Source organism: Alosa pseudoharengus, unplaced genomic scaffold (genome assembly GCF_046254945.1).
Source record: "Alosa pseudoharengus isolate Yale_2024_CS ecotype anadromous, Long Island Sound unplaced genomic scaffold, YU_APseudo_1.1 YU_APseudo_1.1_scf_2, whole genome shotgun sequence".
In the NCBI taxonomy this organism is placed as follows: Eukaryota; Metazoa; Chordata; class Actinopteri; order Clupeiformes; family Clupeidae; genus Alosa; species Alosa pseudoharengus.
Window position 1 is genome coordinate 32,489,383 of NW_027468663.1, and position 26,371 is coordinate 32,515,753.

General features: G+C 40.0%; 4 protein-coding genes across 6 annotated transcripts; 2 read left to right on the forward strand and 2 right to left on the reverse strand.

Annotated features, from left to right (window-relative positions):
* Positions 1 to 3,567: 3,567 nt before the first annotated feature.
* On the reverse strand, positions 3,568 to 5,565 carry otol1a (otolin 1a). Its single transcript, XM_076295943.1, has 4 exons — positions 5,133 to 5,565; positions 4,847 to 4,936; positions 4,649 to 4,720; positions 3,568 to 4,439 (listed from the first exon to the last, which is right to left on the reverse strand). Exons 1-4 carry the CDS (start codon positions 5,545 to 5,547, stop codon positions 3,568 to 3,570), a joined length of 1,449 nt encoding a protein of 482 aa, XP_076152058.1. The 5' UTR covers positions 5,548 to 5,565.
* A 1,902-nt stretch (positions 5,566 to 7,467) lies between these two features.
* On the forward strand, positions 7,468 to 15,237 carry ppm1la (protein phosphatase, Mg2+/Mn2+ dependent, 1La). Its single transcript, XM_076294600.1, has 4 exons — positions 7,468 to 8,370; positions 12,190 to 12,364; positions 13,039 to 13,200; positions 13,841 to 15,237. The coding sequence occupies exons 1-4, from the start codon at positions 7,972 to 7,974 to the stop codon at positions 14,188 to 14,190; spliced, it is 1,086 nt and encodes a 361-aa protein (XP_076150715.1). The 5' UTR covers positions 7,468 to 7,971; the 3' UTR covers positions 14,191 to 15,237.
* Positions 14,267 to 17,856, forward strand: arl14 (ADP-ribosylation factor-like 14). Of its 3 annotated transcripts, none has more exons than XM_076294603.1 (2): positions 14,267 to 14,275; positions 17,149 to 17,856. In XM_076294603.1, the coding sequence occupies exons 1-2, from the start codon at positions 14,267 to 14,269 to the stop codon at positions 17,680 to 17,682; spliced, it is 543 nt and encodes a 180-aa protein (XP_076150718.1). In that variant the 3' UTR covers positions 17,683 to 17,856. The 3 variants fall into 3 exon arrangements, with proteins under 3 accessions (XP_076150718.1, XP_076150716.1, XP_076150717.1); XM_076294601.1 differs by lacking the exon at positions 14,267 to 14,275 and adding an exon at positions 14,869 to 15,031 and having other exon boundaries at positions 17,186 to 17,856; XM_076294602.1 differs by lacking the exon at positions 14,267 to 14,275.
* A 4,315-nt stretch (positions 17,857 to 22,171) lies between these two features.
* LOC143133469 (interleukin-12 subunit alpha-like) lies at positions 22,172 to 23,212 on the reverse strand. Its single transcript, XM_076293231.1, has 6 exons — positions 23,069 to 23,212; positions 22,878 to 22,964; positions 22,747 to 22,785; positions 22,519 to 22,641; positions 22,393 to 22,431; positions 22,172 to 22,294 (listed from the first exon to the last, which is right to left on the reverse strand). The coding sequence occupies exons 1-6, from the start codon at positions 23,210 to 23,212 to the stop codon at positions 22,172 to 22,174; spliced, it is 555 nt and encodes a 184-aa protein (XP_076149346.1).
* Positions 23,213 to 26,371: the final 3,159 nt, after the last annotated feature.

Here is a 26,371-nt window from a genome sequence, read left to right on the forward strand (position 1 = left end):
CTGTCCTGGTGTCAGGATCTGACACATGTTCAAGACTCAATGAATGAGAAGGATGCTCAGAATTTGAGTCTTTATCTTGTTCTTGAAGAGGGAGAGAATTGTCATCTGATACTGGCTGATAATCTTGGGATGGGATTAGAGGACAAGAGTTATTCAAGTTCAGGAAGTCACTTCTGGAAGTTGATGTCGCCATTGAAGGTTGAGCAGTTTCTGTAAAATGTAGAAGCTCTGAATAGGATGATGCATGTGTAATGTTTTCTCTCATACCTGGGGTTAGTGATGTTATTGCTGTCAGTAGAGAGTTACTGAAGGAAATGTCATGAGAGCTTTGCTCCCTCATTTCTGTCTCATCCTTACAGGATAAAGCCTTCCTCAAGAACTCTAAAATAATGGACACTAAGTGGTGAAACCATAGACACACAGAAAAACAGCTGGATTGTCTTGAAGTCAGTATTGAAGTATGGTTTGAGTTATCCTGACCATCTCGGAGAGGTCTGTCAGACACAAGAGTTGATGGATTTTCTGGGGCATTTTCTGCCAGACCACAACTGTTCAAAACAGTGTAATTTTCTGATAGATCTAACTGATTGGTTCTGCCAGCAGGACAATGTGACCCCCATCCAACCTCATTGCAGGAGCTGCCCTCTAAGAGTGGACCTTGAATGGGGGACTCATTCTCGGCCATATCTGCATCCAAATCTGATGCCTCTCCAGACTTCTCTGAGACCAAGCTATAAGAGTGTTCAGATGAATAGTCAGTGTCTTCATCTGGAATTTGGACAACTGTAGGGATGTATTGGTCACCTGAGGCTTGGGTATCTTCTGGTATGGGTCTTACAGAAATCAAAATGCAGCGATCATTGGAACCCAGTAGGTCATTGTTTGAGGATGTTGCTGAAGAAGGTGGATTGTATTCACTGGTGTCTTGTGCCTCTAGTCTTTCAAACAGATCACTGGGTCTTCTGATGTCTTGGGCAGTATTATGATAATTTCTCATTCCTTTGTCATGTATGGTATACAAGGGTGAGGAAGAGGGATATCCCAAACAATTGTAAAAATACTGGTTAAAATCTACTGATCCAGTTGTTGAGGGGAGATTTGTCATGATTTGCTGGTCATCATGGACAAAGTCATCTTCAGCAATTTGTATCCAGTTGTCTGGAGTTAATGCTGACAAAAATGAATCTGAAGTCCTGCTTCCTGATGAAAAATCTGGTGGAGAATGGACATAGTCACATACCTCTTGTTTGTTTTCTTCAGTATTGGATCCAATTTGGGTGGTACCCTCCAGCTTTCCCAATGAAGATGAGCACTGTGGAAAGTTGCCATATTTTCTAATGTCATTTTGTGCTGCTGTGTGGCTCAAAGGAGGGGGATCATTCCAGAAGCTTTGCTGGTCATCCTGCCAATCAACACAAATATTAGTTGAATCTAAAAAGGAAGAACTAATGTTTTCCTGGTCTAATGAGGACAGGTTGACATTTGTTTTTGTGGTGTCCTGGGGCTCATCTGAGACCACATTCTTTCTATTTTGCTCCATCTTAAAGGAGTCAAAATAATGTGGTCACCAGGCACCAACTTCAAGCACCATCTCTACTGAGTCCATCAGAGGCCTCAATATCCTGAAATTATTATCAAAGAATTTTCTCCTTTGTGACACATTTGTGACATCAATCAAGAGTGCACCTATGTAATATGTATGTGTTCAGGCAGGCTATGTTATGTTACAATGTTGTATAGCAAAGAGGAAAAGCACATTAAAGATCCATTGTCAATAGAAATGTGTTTTTAGTTTAAGTTTGAGTTTTAGCCCTACTTAAGCTGAACTACATTTAGACATATTATTATTATTATTATTATTATTATTATTATATATGCACAGACATACAAAAAACCTGGCAGGGTACGACCATTTTTTATGTATAAAAGAAAATGTAATCTTTCATACAAATGAACTGGGGGTGTTCTTTAATCTAAAAAAGGTATAGGTTGCAGGTGTCAATTGACAGATTCTACCAACTCGGCCCTTTTGTTTAAAGAAAAACTTTATATATATTGTCTTTATTTAGATAGGACAGTTAGGAGTGACAATAGGTGAGAGAGATGGGGTGGGATTAGGAAATGACCATGGTCACATTCGACCCTGCATGAGTCTGCATGGGCACTTGGGCCTGAATCGGTACAGATGCTAAAGCCACTTGCACCACGTCTCCCCATGTCTCAGTCCTGATGAGTTACGGAAGTTAGAATGTTTCTGCTTAAAACCTCAAAAGTATATTTCAATTCCATTTCATTTTTAGAGCATTTCAATCATTTTCTTCATTGAGGTGAACCTTGCACACTGGCACCATCTGCTGGTCTTAATGGCAGTGGTAGCTTGCTGATTGAATCCATGGAAAACAATCGATGTAATACTAGCTATGTGTCACCTGCTTAAAGCATACAATGTATAGAATCTTTCCTCCTCGCCGATCACTGATTGTCTTCAGACTACTTCAGTCTTAAGTATCAAGCATCAATTTCCTCCTTTCTGGATTATCATAATGGGCAAAAACATCTTATAACACCATGATTATACCACCACATTAGGATCGGATATTGGTTGGCCGATAAGTGAGAGAAAGTGGAATAGAGCATTATGTCCAATAATCCAATATGTTCTGCATTTCTCACTAGTGGGTCACTTAGTGACACTAAAAGTATGATTCTACGTAATAACTCTGTATGCTATCTGTAGTGTCCCTGTGTATATCTGTGTGTGACTATGTATTTAGAGAGAGGAATATTATGACTTTGCAGTGTTTCACTGTTCTGCATGGCTGCGTCAGTAGCTATCTGCTCCGGATTGCCAGGTTGCCACTAATCAGAGTGTGATTCAGTGTATAGTCCACGTGAGATGGGATGACCAACGCCATCTCCTGTCAGCCTGGAAGGATACCTAAACCCTAACTATTTCCTTGTCTAGTTAGAGCAGTTGATGGATCTTTAGGTGAAGTCATGCTGTCTCTCCCTTAATGTGCATCATTGTAAATAAAACTCTGTTCCTGATTTTTCCTACCATTGGTCTTACTGGGTCTTCATTCATCTGTGGTATCAAAATTACCATCATAAGTGCCTACATCCATCATGTCTATGGTTTCATTTGTACAATGTAGTGTATGTTAAATACCAAATATGAAACTATTTGTATGGGTCTATGTAATGTGTTTTCTATTGTATTCAAAATCACATTTCACCACTTTATAAGCACCATTGTGCCATCTAGTGGACAACACGAATACAAAAAAAATCATAAACAATACTGTATATCATGTAATTATTGAATGTACAAATAAAAAAATGTAGACTGAATGCAACAGAATGTACTTTAATTTCGCTAAGGCTGCCATCTATATTTGAATACATTTGATGTTGTGCACTAGGCCCTTCCATTACATCAACAGAAACCAGAAAGAGACTGGTCAGGCAGTGGAAGTTACTTGCTGTTGTAATGAATATCATGCAAAGCATAGAGGTTATGGCTACAGTGTGCTGACTGGGTCAAACAAAGGACAGAGCGTGTCAGGTTCAGTCCTTGACATCAGCATAGAGAAGGAAGCCAGAGAAGGTGCTATCATCTTCACTACTTGAGTAAACTCCGTTCCAGTCCCGTAGAGTCTCCAGCCACACCTCGTCTCCAGGGTCCAGCCGGAACAAGGCCATGTTGGAGGCTTGGTCAATGTCCTGGCCATAGAGGGAGTCACGTGTACGCAACTTGCGCATGCCATTCACTACCAGGGCAGCGCGGAGTGGCCGGTTCCGGACAGTAATGTGGTACGAGAACACGTACACACCTGGGAGGGTGCAGTTAAACTTGCTGGTGGCAGCATCCCAGTGACCCTCATCATTGTAAAAGACCTTGTCAAATTTGACAGGCAGGCCAGGAGGAGGAAAGGACCTGCTGGGGAAGAGACCCACACTGAATGCCGAGCGACTCTGGACCGCACCCTCCCCTTTGGCACCTTTCACTCCTCTCTGCCCCCGCGGCCCCTTTGGCCCCCTGGCTCCCTTCAGTCCTGGTACGCCTCTTCCCCCCGGTGGACCGGGTGGCCCCACGGGTCCTGTGTCTCCCTTGACCCCTGGAGCGCCTGCGTCGCCCTTCTCACCGTCAGCCCCAGGAGGTCCATGAGTGCCGTTCTGTCCAGGGGGTCCAGCTTCACCTTTCGGTCCAGGGGGTCCAGTCTCACCCTGGTCCCCCTTCTCTCCAGGTAGGCAGTCTCCAGTTTCCCCCCTTTCCCCTTTCATACCATCTAGGCCAGGAGCTCCCATCATCCCCACTAACCCTGGGTCTCCCTTTTCTCCCTTAAACCCACCCTCACCCCGGTCCCCTTTCTCCCCTGGGTCTCCTTTCATCCCAGGAGGGCCTGTATCTCCATTGCTGCCTCTTGTGCCAGGATCACCTGCAAACAGAAACATTTGTATAAAAAGAGGCAGCACCATATAGATGAAGGATCTTACCACTTCCTGGCTACAGCACTAAGTGAGACGACTATGAGATGGATATGGCCTTCGTATGCTACACTCACTATGAAACAGAATTATTGTAACAATTACTACTGTACTATCAGATCTGGAATGAAAGGCTGGTGTTTGGAAATCTGAGCCACACCTTTGTCCCCAGGTCTTCCTGGAATACCTAAGCTGCCAGGGATCCCTGCCTCTCCACGGTCTCCCTTTTCTCCTGAAAAAAAAAAAACATAAAACAAAACAAAACACATGGAGGATACAATACAGGTACAATAAGAATCGGTACTGTTAAAAGAAGTTCTGTTTCATGGTCAGGCTGAGGTGAGAAAGAATGATTCACCTTTACTTCCAACAAGTCCTGGTGTGCCAGGAAGACCTGCTGGACCAGCTAACCCCATTGGTCCTTTCTCACCCTTCTCTCCTGGTGGTCCTGGCTCATGGAGAGCATAGCAAAAATCATTACCAGGTTTGCTAGACAGTGTATTTCTGAATCCATGTTTGAATAAAGCTAATACTATAATACTACATAATCACCTTTGTGATTATACAGAAACGAATTATGTTCTCTTTATAGAACTACCGTATGGATTTTTATTGGTATTTTTTATTTAGGTCCCTGTCCATACCTGGTAGACCCCTCTCTCCCACTGGTCCTGGAGGTCCTTTCTCAGGAGGACAGCACTCACAGAAGTTAAAGAAGCATTCGTTATAGTCCAGGGTGTAGTTCTCTAGCCCCACTCCAGCTGGCACCATGGCCTCTGTGTGGTAGTCAGCGGAGTAGGCATCACTGGAGTACGTGGTGCTGTCCGTGGGGGAGGAGGAGTAGCCATCCATCATGGATTCAGTGGTCTCCTCTGTCCCTGTAGTGCTGGAGGGACTCGGGGTAGTGGTGCTGGCCTGATGGAGACCCAGGCGAGGGGGGACTCCCTGGACTGGTCCACTGCCACCTCTCGGGGGCTTCTTGGTATGCTTCGGTTTTGGCCATCTTGTGGTTCTGGCAGCAGATGCCTGGGTTGCCATCAGGGCGGTCAACAGGGCCATCGCCAGGAATACAACATGCAGTGCTTTCCGGGTCATCTCAGTGTGTTGACTTAGAGCAATATGGAGAAGTGTGCAAGTGTGTGTATTGAAAACAAAATGGATATTTAGATAGAAATGTAGATAGATAGATAAATAGATAGACAGATAGATAGATAGATAGATAGATAGATAGATAGATAGATAGATAAGGGAGACAAGGTGTTGAATCATACTTACCGTATAGATGAGTCTTAACCTTCTCTGAAGACACAACCAAAGCAAAGCCTTTTATCAACTTGTGCTTCGCCATTCTCAAGCAGTCTGACCAATGAGAGGGATACTTGTGATTTGAAAGGTGGAGGGCATCTGGCTGGCACTCCAAAGCTGATATCTGAGGACTGGTTTGAATGTATCTTTTTGAGATCCAACTGAACGGTCAGTCTTTTCACTCTTACACTTTCTTGTTCCATGTATGAAAATGAAGCACTTCTAAAGAGGATAAGCAAACCTTGATTAATACTATGCAAAGTCAGTTCGAGGTTGTGGGAGTCATGATTTTCCCAAGGATCAAAAGGGAAACACAAGATGGGGGTGTGGGTGTAAAAGAATTATGCCTGTGTTAGGTGACACCACAGGGTTATGGTCAGGTCCTTCGGGGTGTGCAGGGAAACAAGCCTGAATATGCATAACAGTAAGAGACCTTTTCTACGGTACAAGGTGTTGGAAACTTAATAAGATTACTGACTACAAATATATATGGACCCACATCTACGTCCTCTTGTGTTGGGTTAAGATCAGGCCCTTGCATGTCAGTCTGACCAACCCACCTGGCAGCACATCAAACAAGATCTGAAGCAGCAAGGCAAGTGAAAAACACATCTTTCAAATGAAAGCAGAGGTAAACTTAATTAATATGGGGTTTATCCAGTACTGTTATTTACATCTCTTGAGTGTTATCCAGTGGTCTTGTTGGTGGATTAGGCTACCTGACTATGAGGGACAGACTTTTATCTTTTGCCAGTTTAACTTTCTATAGCCTGTTGGTATCAGTTCTAAGTATAGCCTACCAAGTTACCAACACACTTTTATCCCAATTCTAGAAATAAATGTCAATATCAAACGTCGTGGTTTAGCTGCTTGATTTAGCTTTATTTTCCTTGCAAAATAATAATAATAATAATAATAATAATTATGGGACGTTTTTTGCCGTTTTCTAAAGTAGGCTAATGCAGAACTATTCCGTTTGAAGCCCAATATTTACAGCCTTTTGCCTTAAAGTGCAGTTCAATGCAGTTGCAATACAATTGTTTCATGTCCAAAATACTGCACTCCTGCATATTCCTCAAAGATTAGGCCTACGAGCTTAATACTTATATCCAGGCCACTTAAAGGAGAATGTGCTTCCACGGAACTGCTGTCTTGTGGATTGAAGACTGCGGTAAGATTCACATCAGAGATGGGTAATTTCAAAGTAGTTCAGAGGAATCCAAAACTACATCTGGAGAGACTACTGGCAATGACGCACTACCTCACGTCATCAGCCAGAAAAAGACCTTTATATATTCCTTCTAGCCGACTTCCAATTGCCTGAACTCAAATACACGACTTTGTTTTGATCGTATGGGCTAGACCTGCTTTAAACTGTTAACAACCCCAAAAGTACTACATTCTGGCGTGATTATCATTCTGTAGTGTATAGAAATACATTTTATGATAATGTCATTAATAACCTAATTAGCAAGGTCTGTGAATGCATAGCCTTCATCACATACAAATCCCCAAGCGCTTCTAACACACGCGCTACGATTTATTGTCGTGATCATACGTCTTGGAAAAATACATATGAAACTGTAGTTGATTTTTCGTCATATTAGGCCCATAACATCACTATCTTAGTGGTGCAATGAATCACAGAGCATGCTCACTACAACTAGACTAGAACTATTTGCAGTGATGTGTGGTGGGCTACGTAATGCGCCCTCTGGACGCTTGTGTAATGCCAACAATAGAGCATTATTAAGTCGTGATGCGAAAAGAAGGGGCTTTATTTTTTCTTTAAATTCGTCGAGGCTTGACTCGTCAAATTAGAGAGCGCTAGCCCACTTCAGAGACACATACTAGAATGGACTATTACCGACGACAGATACCTCGCGGTGTATCTGCCGGTCTCTTCAGCTGCTGTTGTGTCCACTGCTGCAATCGAATTCGGTTTCCTTGCTCTGACTGCAGACACAGGAGCTAACAAACGGAGACAGTTCAAACAGTTGCCTACATCCAGTAGAAATCAGATGCGTTGTGCGGGGAGCGCTTTGTTGAAAGGCCTTTTCGTTTCAGACGTTAAGCGGACATCGGAGAGGTCCTTTATAGCCATTATTTTAAATGATTTACCGTGGAATGGAGTAATTTGTGCAAGAGGAACGACATTAAGCAGTTTATGTGCGTGTGATGATAGGAGACACAATGACGCTGTTGTCTCTTCTAGGTCGGATCATGCGTTATTTCTTACTCAGGCCAGAGACCTTGTTTTTGTTATGCATAAGCTTGGCTTTGTGGAGTTACTTCTTCCATACGGATGAAGTAAAGACCATTGTGAAATCCAGCCGTGACGCTGTGAAAATGGTTAAGGGGAAAGTGGCAGAGATCATGCTTAACGATAGACTTGGAGGTCTGGATGTCGCAGATGCTGAATTTTCTAAAACCTGGGAGTTCAAAAACAACAATGTAGCAGTGTACTCCATCCAGGGCAGGAGGGACCACATGGAAGACCGCTTTGAAGTACTCACAGACATTGTTAATAAAAGTCACCCGTCAATATTTGGGATATTCGACGGTCATGGTGGAGAGGTATGATGTTTTCATGTTTTGTACATATTAGGCTAGTTGCCTGTGTAGGAAAGCAAACTTTACTATCATCATCATCAGCATCATCATCAAGCTAAGGTGGGATAAGTAGCCTACAGAGAGAGGTGCAGGCTATGGACTGGTGACTGGTCCTGGTGCCTAATTCCTATCCTTTTTTATCTGAATACAGAGAGTGAGAAAATGAATTTCACCTGGATACATTGTATCTAAACAACAATTTTACTGACAGAAGTCAAAGGCCTGCAAATCCTTTTCAGCTATTCTGAATTTTCTAATGGTGAAGGTCTTAAACTGAAGACAGGAACAGTGAGTGTTATGGACACCGCACTCGAAGGGTGTGGGCGGTGGGAGGTCAGTCAATTCCCTAGTTAGTCACCAGAAATGGACTTGTTTATGCTCACACCACTTGGTTGCATTCATGACTTCCCTTTACCTCCCCAAGATGATGCCTTTGTGGAAGTCGCAAACCATGGCAGATGTTCGACTTTGTACTAGTTTCTCTGATTATGTTATTTGCATTATTATAAATCCAGTATCAGCTATTGATCATATTCATCAAACATAGTCATAGTTACATAGTAGTTAGTCATACCTTACCTCTGTGTTTATGATGTCTGCTTCCTCTTGATCTGGCCTGTTATAGCTTTGTATACGTTTAGTATAGTTTATGTGGAGGAGTTGGTAAAAAAAATGCAGGCCTTCATTAGAGTTAATGGGGATCGGGGTGTCTGGTGACTTCATGTCTACGATGATGTTTTGGCCTTCATAAACATCATACCACAGAACCAGCAAGCTTCTTAGCTTCTCAGCAATGGTTGGAGCTTTCTGTAAACCACTTCCTTCCATTACGCTGCAGCACATTAAATATTTAGTAGTTCTGTCTGATGTCTAGCATGATCACACTGTAGGCCTATGTGTTTTTGTCTGGAAAGGGAAGGTTACAGAATAGTTGATTTGAATGGAAGTAGCTCACATCATCAAAGATGTACTGTAACTAAAGGTCATAGGTGACTGAGTCATGCCACATTGCAAACTGGGACCATAACAGGGTAAATAAAACCTGCTTGGTCACAAAGAGAATATTCTATTTCCATTTGTTAGAACACAATGTCAGAATCTATTTATATATATAAAGGCAAGGATGGATGATGTGGAGATAGAGATTTGTTTTCTGTGAAAGCAGCATGGTGAGACATAACTCAGTCAGCATGACCTTGCGGTTAGGAGATCTGATAGGTGCATGGTGCTCACCCAATTGGCCTCTGAGATTGCAGCCATTCAGACTGACTGGCTTTGAGTGTCCGATATACACCAACTTACCAGAACACCCCTCCCCCACCACCACCACACACACACAGGGTTACATTCATAGTAAGGTGCATTTCAGCATATGAAGAGTTTGGTTCCAAAATGCTATAAATCAATTTTTGAAAACATTAATAAGTCATGTTATTTAATTGTGTATTAAAGATAAATCCAACAACAATAAAAACAAATGATTTATGATACATTAAAACTACAAAAATACATTAAAATGGAGGATATAGCATTTTGGAACCATACTCTTTATATATATATATATATATATATATATATATATAATTTTATTTTTTTGCATGTATCTTAATAGTTTCAAAGTCAGTGTCTGATCCAGAGGACCAAGGTGGCTCTCTCATATCAGAGAGAGGAGCTGTTCTGTGAAACCCTGATTAGAGCATTTTGAAGTGGTGAATAGGTGGACATAAAGTCTTTATAAATAGAAGCAAGTGAGCATGTTTTTATTTATAGTGTTCCAGCCTCATCCAAGAGCATTTGGTGTGTTGCCACTTTTAGTGATGTGAGAAGTGTTAGGTACATATTTGAGTTACATATTTGAGTTACTGGCAAAGTTAAGTCATTTGACATCATTAAGCTCTTAAGTCATGGAAATAAAATTATATTATGCAATGTGGCAAATTAAAGGTGCTCTAAGCGATGTTACACAGTTTCTAAGCTAAAACATTTTTTGTCACATACAGCAAACGCCGCTAGCTGCCTGTCCCCTGAATATACTGTAAAAAAAACATGGTCTCTGTAGACAGCCCAGGCTCAAAAAACGGCAACAAAAACAGCCGGTGCAGCCTGGACCATGAAACATAACAAGCTGTTCCAGCCAATCACTGATAAGATGCACGCTCAACAGAAGAAAACCTTTAATTATCAGTGTATGTGTTTATTTTATTTAATTATGTTTTAAGTTAGTATTTTTACACATTATTAGTATAATCTGTTATAATATTGTGTTAACAATATTTATGTTAAATCATTTAGACAGTCATAGACGATCATTTAATGTAACTGGTTGTATGTATGAGTGAATATCTCATTATAGTTGAAGCATTACCCATTGGACAATAAAAAAGCATAATTTTGTTGCATTGATATAATGGATAGTATCAATGATGGACGCCAGTGTTCACATTTTTAGTAGAAAACAACCTAGTAGAAAGGCGACCTTTGTATGGTTCTCAAGAGACCATGTGTAATTTTACATTGCAACAAAGTGAGGAGTATTGGTGAAGAAATAAATTAGTAAATATAAATGAACAAAATGTGATCACACACACACACACACACAATGTCACAACCACTCTTGTTTCTCACCCCCAACCGTTGCTTGGATGACCATTGTGCTTCAGCTGAGAATGAAGGAAGAGTGGGGGCAGGTCTCAGTCAGTAGTTCAGAGAGGGTCACTAAGGGCCTTCGTACACACCCTTTTGCTTTGTCTACTTGTTAAAGTGATGGAAAGCCTTTGAATATGTATGAATAAAGCATGTACAAAAGCACGTCATGGAGGAATTTAGACGACCCCCACATAAATGAATCTCGGAAACATATCCAGTTATGTCTCTCTGCACATTATTAGATCCTGACCAATATAGAATTTTAAAGATCGATACCGGTTTTGATACTAGAGTTTATTTTAAAAAATCAGTAACCATTTTTAATAAACACAAAGTAAAAAATGTGTCTGACTTGGTGTATTGACCAAGGTGGGACATAATGTGTTTATATTGGCCTAACTATCTGGTGGACTAATGAAAGGCTATACAATAACTTATGAAATAATTATAATAAAATAAGTAGTGTCAATTCTTTATTCTTTGAAAACTTCACACGCCATTGATGTTTTGTTCCTTTAGAGTGGAACAAACTGAATGGCTTTGGGACCAGTCAGGGTTGTAAGCTGTGTACATGCTGTGGATGTGAGCAGAGGCATGCATGGGATATGTCTGAGATACTGTATATGTGTTTGGTCAAATAAAAATATTCTAAAATGTGCAAATTGAAGAAGGAGGCATTAAAGGAACACCCCAACTTTTTGGGAAATTGTCTTATTTGGCACCTACCCCAGAGCTAGGAAAGAGCATACATACCTTCTCTTCTCTGTGCGTGCACTAATGCAGTCTGACACCCACAATATTGTAGCCCAGCTTAGCATGATTCACTTAAAAAAGTGGATTGAATATGTTTAGCCTATAGGTCCCAAAAGTGACAGACTTCCTAACAACTTCAAATTGTTCTTGTTTACATATTGTGGCTTTGATCCAAACACTTATTTTTGTGTCTCTTTATCATTATTATTTATTTTCTTTTTAAGTCTGAAATTCTGATTTCTGTCAAATCCTGGCTGTCGTTAGATTGTGTGAGGATTACCCTTACACTACAAACAATACTTAATAAATAGTGGCCTAAAGCAAGAATTCCATGTTGCATTCCGAAATTCATGCCAGCTTTTGTCTGTGTTTCTCCTTCCTCAGTCGGCTGCAGACTTTGTGAAGGCGCACCTGCCCGAGGCGCTGCGGCAGCAGCTGCTGGCCTATGAGAGGGAGAAGAGGGAGAGCCAGCTCTCTTACCCCGCTATCTTGGAGCAGCGCATTCTGGCAGTGGACCGCGACATGGTGGAGAAGTTTTCCGCCTCCCATGACGAAGCAGGTGAGGTTTAGAGATTATGCAGGACCAGAGCTGCGGGATTTACTGAAATGAGAACAGTAAGGATTCTGTGTTTTGTGATTGGTGGAGACAGTTGTCATCATGAAAATGGGGCTTTCAGCAGTATATATGCTGTAGGACTGGGAAAGCCAAGGGCTGCAGATGAGCAAAACTGGTCTTGGGACACTACTGTTAGCTATTGTAATGTCCCTATACATTTAATTTTTAGGATGAAGGCTCATGAATTGAATAGAGATTTTCAGGGATTCTGTAGCACTGTAGAGATGTAGAGAATGGGTCGCTTGACCCTGGAAGAATGACCAAGACAAAGATACGATACTGAGCTCAAATGCCAAGTTGCCCTATTGTTTCTATGTATTTAACTCCTTTCACTGTCCTGACATTCAGTACAGTATGACTAAACACTGAGAACAGTCATTGCAAGATGAACACCAACAAACCCCGCCAGAAACAAAAACGTCTTTGAACAGAAATGCTCATTTATTCCTGTTTAAAGCTTTGAGACCAGGAAGCAGCAGAGAAGCTCTGTCTGTGTCCATTCAGTAAATAAGAAGGTACTAATTTCCCGTAAGGGAGAGAGACAAAAAACCTATACCATAACAGATCTGTCCTCAGATGTGTCAAATATACCTGATCATACTTTATTCTTTGTGTAGGTACAACATGTTTGGTGGCCTTACTCTCTGATAGAGAGCTGACAGTGGCTAATGTTGGGGACTCCAGGGGTGTTATTTGCGATAAAGATGGAAATGCAATTGCATTGTCACATGACCACAAGCCCTACCAACTCAAGGAGCGCAAGAGGATCAAGAGAGCAGGTGAGTGTGTTTGTCTAGATGTAGAGGGACATGAAGACTATCAACGTAAAACGATCAACTCTGGACCAGTACCCTACTGCCATCTGCTGACTATTGTAGGCGCAGCAAAAATAGTCACAGCCACTTTACCGAACTATGTGTACTTGAACTATGAGGATTTATTTTGATTGAATTATCTGGTGATTTTAAAGATTTTTTTTCTAAACTGGCGTTCACATTATGTGAATGAAGTTTTACTCAAGGAATGTGTCTTGTGGTAACACACATGTGAAATAATACTCATAATCAAAATTCAAAAAGGATGTTGCACAAAACATACTGTATGAAGGATGTACTGTATAATCTGTGCTGTTTTCATCACATACATTGCATACATTGATGCATTTGTGTTACAATTTTGTAGATGTTCAGGAGCTAAAACCAAACCTTTGCTCATATATTCTTTGAGCTTTGAGGCAAACCTCTTAATTGCAAAAACTGAAGAATCTAAAGAATTGCAAAAACTGAAGAATCTGAAAAGAATGTAAAATATAGCTTGTTTGTTATTTTTCTGTTATCTAAGTTAATGAACACTGTGAATGTTGAATGAATTGATGATGAATTGTGAATGAATTCATGTAAATGCATTCCCTTCCTGCAGGTGGATTTATCAGTTTCAATGGCTCCTGGCGTGTCCAGGGCATCCTAGCCATGTCACGCTCCCTGGGAGACTACCCACTCAAGAACCTCAACGTGGTTATCCCTGACCCCGATGTGCTTACCTTCGACCTGGACAAGCTCCAACCTGAGTTCATGATCCTGGCCTCAGATGGACTGTGGGATGCCTTCAGCAATGAGGAAGCAGTGCGCTTTGTGCGGGAGCGTCTTGACGAGCCACACTTTGGGGCCAAGAGCATTGTGCTGCAGTCGTTTTACCGTGGTTGCCCAGATAACATCACGGTCATGGTGGTCAAGTTTAAGAGCGGGCCTAGTGGCAGGGCGGCAGAATAGACTCGGTTTTGAGTTTTTGAAGGAAGAGAGGACACCTGCGTTGAGTTCCTATACAGACTCTTTACCTTACTAAAAGATGGGTACAGTGTAATGTACTGACATACATATCTTAAACACTGTTATTTATGAAAAATATTGTTTTCGTAATGACTTGTGAAATGAACACAATTTTGTGTTTTTAGAGTCCCTGTCTGAGAAATTATTATTATGCATCAACAAGTTCATAGTCACTGGAATTTCTGGGAAAATGGAAGGGTTTTATTTTTTTAACCTATACATTCAGGTGTACCAGGTACTGTTTACTAATTGTAATGGCACTGCATATTATTCAAACACCAGGTAGTTATAGCACTGATATAATCCTGAGATTTTTTTTCTTTTTATTTCCTGAACTAAGTAACTTAATGTAATCACAAAATGCCTGTGCTTACAGCCCAATCTCCCATTTGTCTACTAAATGACAGAATATGACTCAATCTGCATGGCATCCTAAGGAGGATCTGTGGATAACTGTTGTAGTATGACTTGCCAAGCACAATGGCCATAGTAGGCGCTTGATAATGTCAGGTGCTTTGTGATATTGATTTTGTTAATATCATACAGGATAGAGGTATCTGATAACAGGTCACAAATGGTAGCACAGTCAACTGACCAGCTTCGCTAATTGTACTGTTGTTAATGTCTACTGCTTTGTTATGTCACTCCTATTATTTAATGATAGATGTAGCCTTACTGTATGTTATGCTATTTCGTGGCCTTTTCCATTTGCCAATAAGGTCATGGCCAAATAATATGTGCAGATACCAGTCAAAACATATGTTAAGTAAAAAAAAAATGCAATGTACAAAATGCCATCCTCTCCCCTTGCATGTTCATCAGAAACTGTTACATCAAACCAGCTGAATCATTTACCATGAAATACAAGAAAAGGCTTATGAAATTCCAAGGGAGCAAAATGCCTGATTATAGTGTTTCCACACCGCTATAATCGTTGCTGCTATTAATTTGTGTGGTGATGATTGAGAAAATAAAATATAGTAAATCACAGATGTGGCACCCTAGCCCTGTATGTCCTTTTCAACACTGATATTATCGGCAGACCCAGTGACGCACTCGCACAACGAGGTATTCACACTGACTATTTAATGCCCGTACTATATCATCAGTCAACACATAACATCAGCTGTCAAAGTGTGTGAAAGGCGACAGATGCCTTGCTGTATTTGATTCTCAATGTAGCCTAATACCAAATGCAATGGTACTGTTGAAAACGAAATAATTAAACCAATTAAATTGAACTTTTCAACAGGTGCCATAAAAATATGTCCCAAGCGTTCTCTTGAGGTGGAGTAACCGAACACGAAGCTGTAGGCTATCTGTGTGACTGGCGCAGCTGTGCTGACGCAGACTGAATACCGTCAATCGTGACAGTCGGTGCCAGGTGGAACGCCTAGAATAGCGTATTATAAAATATCAGAGGCTTTGGATACCAGGATTCTGATGTAGCCTATAACACGTTTACCGAAAATCATGTTGAGTCACTGTTTATCCACTGTATGCCTATATTACAAGAAATGGCAGCTCGTAGCCTACACCTAATCTGATCTACATAAAGGGCAGCCGCCTTCACTCATAACAAAACTATCTCGACGCACTGAAGACAGGGTAGCCTACAGCCTATCAGTATCGCTGTAGGCCACATTTAACATGGGTCATCGTGGTTCTAAGTGCTCCATGGACTCCCGCGTGTTGTTCATCTGTGATGGAGCATGTGCTAAACCCAATGGAATATGTCAAAAATTAAACAAACTCTCAACGGCTGTTGATGCCACACAACAAACGGACATGAAAAATCCTAAGGTTGCAACGCGAAGCTGGATACGCCGCTATGGTGAGAAACCCGGACTTGTGTTCGTAGAAGATCCAACTGGTGGTGTTTGGATGAAGCCAAGAGATATCGCCTGAAGATGACCAGTTCTACTTTGTTTGCTCACTGGTCCATATGTCAGTCATGCGTATTTCGCAAGACATGGCGAGATGTTCCGCTCTCGGAGCTTGAAGAGTTGTAAAAGCTACGAGACGAGCTTATGCCATGATAGGCCCTACTTAACATGTCGGCAACAACTGACGGTCTGTGATGGATGGCTTATTAATATCAATGGCTATGCTAACCCTGAGTTACTGCGTTGTTGATGTTTAGGATGCTGGAATCAGATAAGTCTGAAAAGTCACCTTTTGGTTAAAATTAAGTTTTATAGGAAACCATCCGTAAAAGGCATTGTAGGCTATGGTGGGAAAATAAACCCAAATAACCTGATGGCAGCAGGATCCCCCTCTCCAAGTAGACCTGTTCTGATAAAACTGCTTGTGTGTACTCATGGAATAATTGAATAATCAAAGAACAACGCAGGTTTAGATTAGATTCTTGATTAGAGAATTAGTTACTGTAATGGTTACCATAATGATTGACTAAAAGCATTGTACAAACTGTATTAATGCCCACACCCATCTGAGCCTAGTCACATGGGCACACGCACACACATTGGTCTAATGGTTTATTTTATTATTACATTTTAACTTGTTTGATCATCCAGTAAACTTTTAACATTACAGTTTACTAACATGAACAGTCGTGTTTCAAAATCAATGAAAATGGGGGGAAAAAACTTTATACAGCAAGCAACAGAATGGCAAATAAATGCAACACAAAAAACTGAGACTTGTAAAAATGGGAAACTAGGCCTATCCCATGCTGTAAAATCATTACCCTTCCTCCTTGCAGATCCACCCAACTTGTGTCTTCACTTCAGTACTGAGTTATACTTTGACCCCACAGCCTTACGTTATCAGTGAGTTTTAAGCAACCTAAATAATAACTCACTCGCTCAATACAATAGACAGAGCAAACACTCACAGAGTGAGTAGGCTTCCGCATTACTGAGTCTCTTCACTGACTAGATGGGTCAGAAAAGTTCCAGAGTTTTTGAAGCTCGAGTCCTCCTTCTAGGCCTGGACTCCGCGGGTAAATCGACCGTCCTCTACAAATTAAAGTACAACCAACAATTTTTCACAGTGCCAACAATTGGATTCAACGTGGAAATGATTGCTACCAAGAGAAAAAGGAAAAAGTTGGCCTTAACGGTGTGGGATATTGGAGGGCAGAAAAAGATGAGGCCTCACTGGAAAAACTTCTACCAGGACACTGCAGGATTGATCTTTGTTGTGGACTGTTCTGACAGGGAGCGTTTGAGCGAAGCACACAAGGAGTTTGACCGCATTCTTAGAAATGAACATCTAAGGGGCCTCCCTGTGGTGATTTTTGCCAATAAACAGGATATTTCTGGAGCTATGACAGTAGGAGAGATCACGGAGACGTTCAATCTGCATAAGACTTGCTGCGATCGAGACTGGTATGTTCAGTATTGCTCAAGTACTGCTGGAGTAGGGCTGGAAGAAGGATTCCGAAAAATGGCGCGTCTTCTGAAACTTTAAGTTATTACCACTGTATCAACAAACCTCGTGTTCACCTTTAACTCACCATTATTGAGAACTCCAGTTTAGAGACCATCCTTCAGTATTTCATGACTGCAATTTAGGATTTCTTCCCATGCTTGCCCAGGTCTTTCCTTCAAATGGAGGGCAATGCTGGACTATTAGCAATGTAATTCAATACCAAATTATTTTGTTCTGATTAACTGAGCTTGTGCAAATACAGTTTTTCTCAATCGCTTTAATGCTTGCTTCAACTCAGAAATCACGTCAAAACAGTTAACACATACTGTAGGTCTAAACAGAATCACTCTGGCCAAAATGACATTTTGCTTGCAAAAGACTAACACTCAAAACATTTAAAACACGCAGCAAACGCCAATTTTGCCTTCAAACAACACAACTTGTAGTCAAATCACTGTTCGCTTTCAATCAGTCATTACACACTGCACAACAAAATGCTAAACACTCTTCTCAAAATGTTTCAGCCTTCACTTTTGCAATGTCTGTGCCATTTCTTTTTCATTTTTGAATAAAAATGAATTGTATTCATTCCTCCCAATATGTAACCGCCATTGACATAAGACCTATAAGCACCTAGACATGACACATTTCATTCAACTTGTCATTTTTGATTGAAATAGACCTACAGTAAATACCTAGACTTGTCAGCTTTTGTACTGTTTTCTTCACCAAATAGGCAATACAGTACTTTCTCTAATTGTGCCTTATACTTGCAAATAGCAACACAGAACAGACATTGTATCTCTTATGGATAATGAATGATTGCTGATTGAATAATTTTGCAAAGGAGTTTCACACAGGTGTATCAGAGATTCAGACTTATGCAAGGGATCTCTACCACCTGTTAATAGATGGTTTTCCTTTTGTTTAGCACAGGGAAACCAATAGAGTTTGGGGTCTTTGAATGGCATCTGTGTTAACTGTTTTGCAAAAGGGTGTGATAAATGTGTGAACCCAATGAAAATGTGTGAACACATTTGCAAGAGATGACTGCTGTGCAAAGAAGGTGTTCATGAAGACCAAGTGGATCCCAGTTTCTTTAAGCAGGCCAAAGCAATCAAGAAAAACTGTAATTTACTGCATGCTGTAAACATTGTCTTAAACACACACCCTTGGTCTTGTTTTATGATGGGTCAGATATCGCAGCTGTCCTTTTTAAAATACACCTAAATGCACCTAAGTAAAAATGACATTACATGATTGCCATGTCCTCTCTGTAACCAAGGGAAAAGTAAACACCTCCAGTTCTTTCAGAATTCAGTTAATGCTGATTTACAAAAGTACAACAAAACAAAAAAGGGTACACTTCTTGAAAAAAGTCTGTTTTTGAAATGTATCTGTTTCCACCCCTAGATGGATTGTTGTGGCATTTTGTAGGATGGCTACTCTTTGAGAAAGCCATTGTTCTGAACCTTTTTTGTAGAATCTCTTCAGACAGCTCAGAGGCATTTCCATACCCAGGGCCAATTGAAGGCTTGCTGGATGGTGACATGTTCTGGATAAGCCTTATCTGTGGCTGGTGTGATGGTGGTGGGCAGTACTGGCATGGAAATGTCCTATGGGAAATAGGCCCCAAAGTTGTGGTCCTCTGCCGTCCTGAAAGAGTGCACTAGAGTCACTATCGAGTCATTCCGTGTCAAATCAGACAAAATCCAGGAAAACGGTTGCAGCACTGACTCCGATTTTCCTCAAAGTTTATTGACACAATGTTTAGGTTCCATAACTAAAACCTGTAAAATATTTTTGTTCAATTCTATTGTTTTCCTAGTCTTTTGTCATAGTCATAGTCAATCCAAGGCACCTAACCCCTTACTGCTCCCCGAGCGCCGCTGTAGCAGGCAGCTCACTGCTCCGGGTTAGTGTGTGCTTCACTTCACTGTGTGTTCAGACTGTTCACTGTGTGCTGTGTGTGTTTCACTAATTCACGGATTGGAATAAATGCAGAGACCAAATTTCCCTTACGAGATCAAGAGTATATATACTTACTTAATCCCTTGATTGTTTCACCTGAGGGGCGTTAAAATCTATTGTTTATTGTAAATGTTTATTTTGGTGTTCCCAAAACACCTGTAACAACATGCATTTATTCTGTGAATGGGACTTGGTACAATATTGGTACTTTACACATTAAATATCCATATACTTAGCTATTTTCACATACTGTAGATTTTTCTGGTCCTACTAGCTAACCCACATACCATTTCAGTTGCTTGAAAAATACACAAAAATACCAACACTGCAGTGCAGACAGGAGATCTCTGAAGACTGTTGATCTTTATTCACCGTATTGCAGTGGTAGTCAAAACAATGTCCAGACCAACCGTCAAGCAATAGGGTGAGGTGAGATGTCATCAGCTGGTGCCCCCCGATGAGATCTGACTTTAAGATGGCTGCGGCCTAACTTTTATACCCCTTGACCTTTGAGAAGTGTCCTCTCCTCGCACCATTCTCGAAAGACACCTTTTGGCCAATCAGGATCTGACAGGGTTACTAATGTTGGTGGAAACCATCTTCCCATCATGCATAAAAATATATGCAAAACTGTATAATTCTGGGTCTTTCTGGTTCTATCCAGTTGGGTGTAAGCAGGGCTTTCTTATCTTGTTAACTTCATAGAAGCCAATGCCCACCTGTTACTTGTCCTTGCTTTTATCTTCACAAGCTGACATCATACTCTCTCTCTTGACCATCTAATGAGAGGCTCAGTTTCTACTGTATCCTCCTGCACCCCACTCCTTGACTGCTGGTCTGGTCAAGATGTGTAATGGTCTTGGAACGCTCATAATAACTGCAGTAATATTAAAGCTTATAAAAACCATACATGCATCCTTTAAGTCATATAAAAACACCACAATTCCTCCCAAGATGTAACTGCCAATCTCTACCACCTGTGAATAGATGTGTTAACTGTTTTGCAAAAGGGTGTGAGAAATGTGTGAACCCAATGAAAACGTGTGCACACATTTGTAAGAGATGACTGCTTCTGTGCAAAGAAGGTGTTCATGAAGACCAAGTGGATCCCAGTTTCTTTAAGCAGGTCAAAGCAATCGAGAAAAACTGTAAAAAAAAAGTCAGTGAGCACAGGATATTCACCTAAGGTCATTTACAAATGAATGTTGACAATGCTGAATAAAGAACGAACATGGCTATGACACACTGACAACTGTACATTATCCTCAATAATACTCTACAGTGTAAAAAAATATACTCTACAACCTCAAACTCTGGGAAAATAACACCTTGGAATTTGCTGTTTTAAAAGTTGAAAATAAAATGAAACCGATATTTAGGCCTACATCGATTTCATTAGACTCAGAAAATACAAAAGACAGCAAACAATGGCCTTCTCAGCTGTGCTTGCGTGAACAGCACATTATGTTAAATGATCACTTTGCATGTTTTGTCTAGGTTTAACTCAACTGTTACGAAACGGTCTTTGGCCCAAGCTCTTCGTTGTCTAGGGTTTGTTCTACGACTAAAGCCTTCCGCAATCGCAACCCAAACTTAGCAGAACCAAACACAAAAAGACCTAACTGCTCCCTACACACTAACCCTACGTGTGGTGTGCAGAGCTTGGTAGTAGGTCCTATCCATGTGTGCATGCGTGTGTGTGTGTGTCAGCTTGGCAGGAGCCTCAGAGAGCGGTCAACATACCTGTGGCGTGCTGGCACTCCCTGCCCGGTACTCCTGTGTAGCTGGACCAGCCCAAGCTGTTCTGGCTTTTAAGTTCAAGTTTTTCTTTTTCTTTAAAGTGGGGTCAGATCCAAAAGTAATCCAACGCAAAAGGTTGTCCTAATGCCACAGTTTATGTGGCTACAAACGAAAGGGGAGATCTTGTGCCATGCAGGCCTCAAAAACCCATTGTCTGTGTCTCCTGATTGAGAGGACAGGTGTCATTTACCAATTAGCCACAGGTAGTGATATCACTGAAGCCCCGCCTGTAAGTCAGTGCTTGCCCTACCATGTGACCCTAACCTATCCTAACATCAACCCTGACTTAAAACAAAAATCTGCAACCTGCTGCCTAGAAACAAGAGTAAATTAACTTATGCATATCTTTAAATAAATTGACAGAGAGGAAAGATGGATGTCATTCAATTTATTGAAAAGAAAACAAATTATATGCCCATGCTTTTGTTGATGGCATTAATAAATAGGCCTACCATAATTTACAAATCATAAATAAATCGGTCTGCCAAAATACCTTTTTACAAGCCTCAAATAAATAAATAAATACATAAATAAATAGCCTGCTGCAAAAAATCATGACAAAGATTCTGCCAAAAGCAGAGTTTTCAACCAAGGGAACAAACAGAAAAAAATTCCCCTATTTGGAGTGTATTTGAGCACTTTTCATCAACTTATACTATATGTATAGGGCATATAGGCCTAATAGGTAGATTAACAAGTTATCAGCAGCTTTGATCTTTGATGAGAAACAGGACCCTCCTCAATGACAATTAAAGGGTCAATCTTTGTTCAGAATATATCGGATGACTCTGCTGATGGTGATAGTGCGTGTACGGAATCCCCTTAGTGTTCTACACAGTCGCAGCCTCTCATCAAACGTGTTGTCTGGATGCGTCGAAACCTGAGAGCATGCACAATGTTGATTAATCAATAGGCCTACTATGAAACCAAAGAGGACACTTTATTTATCAGAGTTTACTTTAACCTAATGCCTCTTACCATTGGAGTCTGTGCGGCAAAAGGAAGGGAGAAACAATCCTGTTTGAGCAAAATAAAATCCATCGATTAAGTAGAGGCTACTATTAGATTGTGTAACAAATCTGGTTGTGCCTGAGTTAACCTCACCTGCATGAAATGGGTAATACTCTTTAACACCATGGGGCCCAGAATGAGATCATAACGAGGATGGGACATCAAAGCAGTTCGATAGAAACGTAGATCCTTCAAAATATTCAGAAGACACGCCTCCTTTGAAACAAAAAAAAGGGTATTTGGAGGCTTCCACAATTAAAACAACAGCTGGCAGCTGCAACAACAAATAAGCCCAAATCCTGGAAAAGGCTATAAACTTACCCGATCAAAGGTAAACTTGTGGCCAGAGCAGGTTGTGTTCTAGATAAGGCGTTGTATAGAAGTCAAGATAATTGATTAACAACAATAATATGTAATATGCCAAAATTCCATAGTTTTGGGACATCAAATACCTGAGGTGCGCACACTGCGAGGGTCTGTGTTCTGACATTTAATTCCATGCTCTGCTCAGTGCAGTTCATTCCTTTGAACAGCTCATCCTATATAATGTCAAATAAGTTTGCATTATGCACATTAGGAATGATTTTTAATTGTATAAATTCCAAATTTCTGTAAAGAAAAAAAGTGCTTCATCATGTCTTACCACTGCTAGTGCTCCAGTGACGTTTGAAAAAAGTGAGTTTGCAAGAGAAACACAAGTATTGGCATTCAGATTGACAGGTTGGATGGGTTCAAAAACGGGGCTACCAGTCGAGTGCCAAATCAAGGTTGCAAGGAGAACCCACATTATGCCTAAAACACAAAATGGCCTAAACTGACTGTTTTATTCATATATTTGTATATACAGTTAATAACAGGCAACGTGTACTAGGAGATACATACTTTTTAACATCCTGTTGGGGGCATTTCTAAAAACAAATTCCAAATCAAATTATGATTGATCAAAAGTCCTGTCTGTTATCAGTCTCTAGGATACATGACTTGGTTCAGGTTTTTTGTCATTATGTAGTTAGCTTGGTCAGAAATCAAAATGGCCACCAGCGGTAGCGCACATGCTAACCAAGTGGTGAGTAATTATATATAAATCATAGTTATTTTCAATAAATCAGTCATATTAACTCATATAACTGATTATGACTATTGTCTAAATATATTGATAAAGAAAAAAAAGCCTAACTGTGTTTGTGGAGTTAGTTTAACTTTGAAATGTATGTATCCCCCAAGATACGTTGCCAGATTAGGGTATAAAATTTGGTCAATGGGTATTCTGTGTAGTATTGAAAATGTAGTTTCAAACAGGAAGATATGCTAATATACACTGCAAAAAGAGATGTTATCATGTACAGGTATGCACATTATGAAAGTACAACCATATATTGCCCTTGGGGGTATCACAGTTAGCTCATTTTATGACAACTGAAAGATGAATAAAGAGCGAGAGAATGAGCGTGATAGAGATCCCTGAACACTCTTCAGGCATAGGCACTAGTGATGAAGATGAGGATAATCAGGCATAGGCACTAGTGATGAAGATGAGGATAATCATAAGGCAGAATTGAGAGATAGAACTGGAGACTGTGAATAGTTCTGCTGAGGAGGAGGAGGAGGAAGAGGCGATGGAACAAATGCCTAAAAAAGCTAAGGAATTTAGGTGACTTTTAGGTGCTTAAATTGAGGGCCATTTAGCGATATTTACTGAAGTGAGCAGGCCAACCAGCTTAACCAATGAGCAGTCCCTTATAGAACTCAACAGTCACCACCCACCTCCCCAAGGGGTCAGGTACTGGATGTAAATTCCCCATTTATTTCTCCATTTGATGTCTGGAAAAATCTGTATAAAGTGTTTTAGGCCTTGCCTTAGGCTTACCACCTATGGTGTGAATCGTGATTCTGCAACATTTAATTTCATGCAAAACAAAAACTAACAGAATAACAATAAAAATGGCTGTATACATTTAATTTCCAATCAAAGGAACTACTAATCCCATCAGCTATTGTGAATGATACATTGTCCAATGTTTGCCAACATAATGATAGTTTAACACACTTCTTTTTGAGTGTAAGACAAGATGACAGTTTACATTAAGCCATTTCCACTTTCAAGATAAGCAAAACAGTTTTCACTGGATGGCCACACATAGACCTGTGAAGTTCTATATGAGCATATATAATCGCTTGATCATATCATACAGTAGCTGATTTTAACCATAGGTTAAAAATAGGTTTTAAGTCTACCTTGGATGGTTACGATTTTATGACTTCTCAAAAGAGAACGTGAATTAGATTGTTACTTCCGGAACCTGAGTGGGCTGTGACTGTAAAGGTCTTGGTATGGATGGCTCCCTGCAAATTTCCCTTGTTATACACATAAGACTGTTTGAGTATGTACAGACTTTATTTTGCTGCTATTTTGGTAAATCAAAAAGAAAAGCCAGATGAATGTACACAAATACTGACAAATTGTATGTAGTGGAGTAGAATTTGATAAAAAAAAAAAAAAATATGAAACCCATTTTAAAAATAGTATTTATGACATAAATGATCAAGGAAAGCAATACTTTATCAGTTATTTGTATCAAATGAGAAATGGAAAAATTCACCATTTTGATTATTTTTATACCTTCATAGGGCAACGTATCCCAGGAGATACAACTCATAAAATCCAAAATATCCAAAATATTTCAAAAATGACTGTGGAAATGTTTTCCTTAGGTGCAAATGAGACAGAATGTAACATAAAATAATTTTTTACTACAATTTTTTCACTATTGCCTGTTTAACAAAATTATTAACTATCAACTATTAAATATCAGAACAAACATATTGGTCAAGGGAAAATCAACATAAAATCAATATTTGCCAGGGGTAATCATTTTGTTCTTAACTATATAAGAACACAATTATTCATACCCCTAGCAAATATTGATTTTACTTTGGTTAGGTAGACTAAAAACAGGAATAAAAAAATAATATTTTGGTGATTTATTGTACTCTCGCAATGAAAACAATTGAGGAAAAATCCACCCTTGAAGGGAAGGAAAAATATTCTGAGAAAAAGTAAAATCTCATAAAGAAATAAAGAAACACGTTGGTCACAATTATTGGCACCCCTAGAAAAATTGTATATACAAAATGTGACACAAACAAATACAAAGCATTTTCCTATTTCAACTTATTTAAGTTAATTAGAGTGTCTGTGAACTTTAAAAAATAGTTCATGGCTTTCTTTTTCACTAAGGTATGAAAATAAAGTGACTTTGTCTGAAAGTGTGGTCTATTGTCAGATGAAATGAAAATTGCGCTCTTTGGCTAGAAACACTTTAGGTGTGTTTGGCGTACATATAATAAGAATGACTACTGAAAATAACCCCATGCCTAATGAGAATTATGGTGGAAGGGCTGTGATATTGTGGAGCTGATTTCATTCCCAAAGGCCTTGGGAACCTAATTAAGGTGCATGGTATCATGAAATCCAAGACAATCCTGAACATTTTCAAAGGAAATCTGTCAATCTCTGCCAAGGCACTAAAAGTGGGTCATGATTGGATCATTCATCAGGTCAATGAACAAAAACAAACATCCAGATAAAAATTTTTCCCTCATTGTTTTCATTGTAAAATTACAATAAATCGCCAACAGATTTTTTTATACCGGTTTTTAGTCAACTTTAGCAGAGGTGCCAATAACTTTGGAGGGTGCTGTATATTCTATAGGACATAGACATGTAAACCAATCAGAATGATAAATAACTAAATAAATAGATACACAAATAATTAAACAAAATACACTTACACTGGTTGATGATCCCTGGTATGTTGAAAATATGCAGCAGCCTGTATTGTCATAAACTTGATTGTTGTGGCGTTAACATAGCCTATATATTGTCGGATGTAGGGACTTCCCCTGGGCTACCATTTGAGTTGCAAAATTGAAAGCATCTTACTTA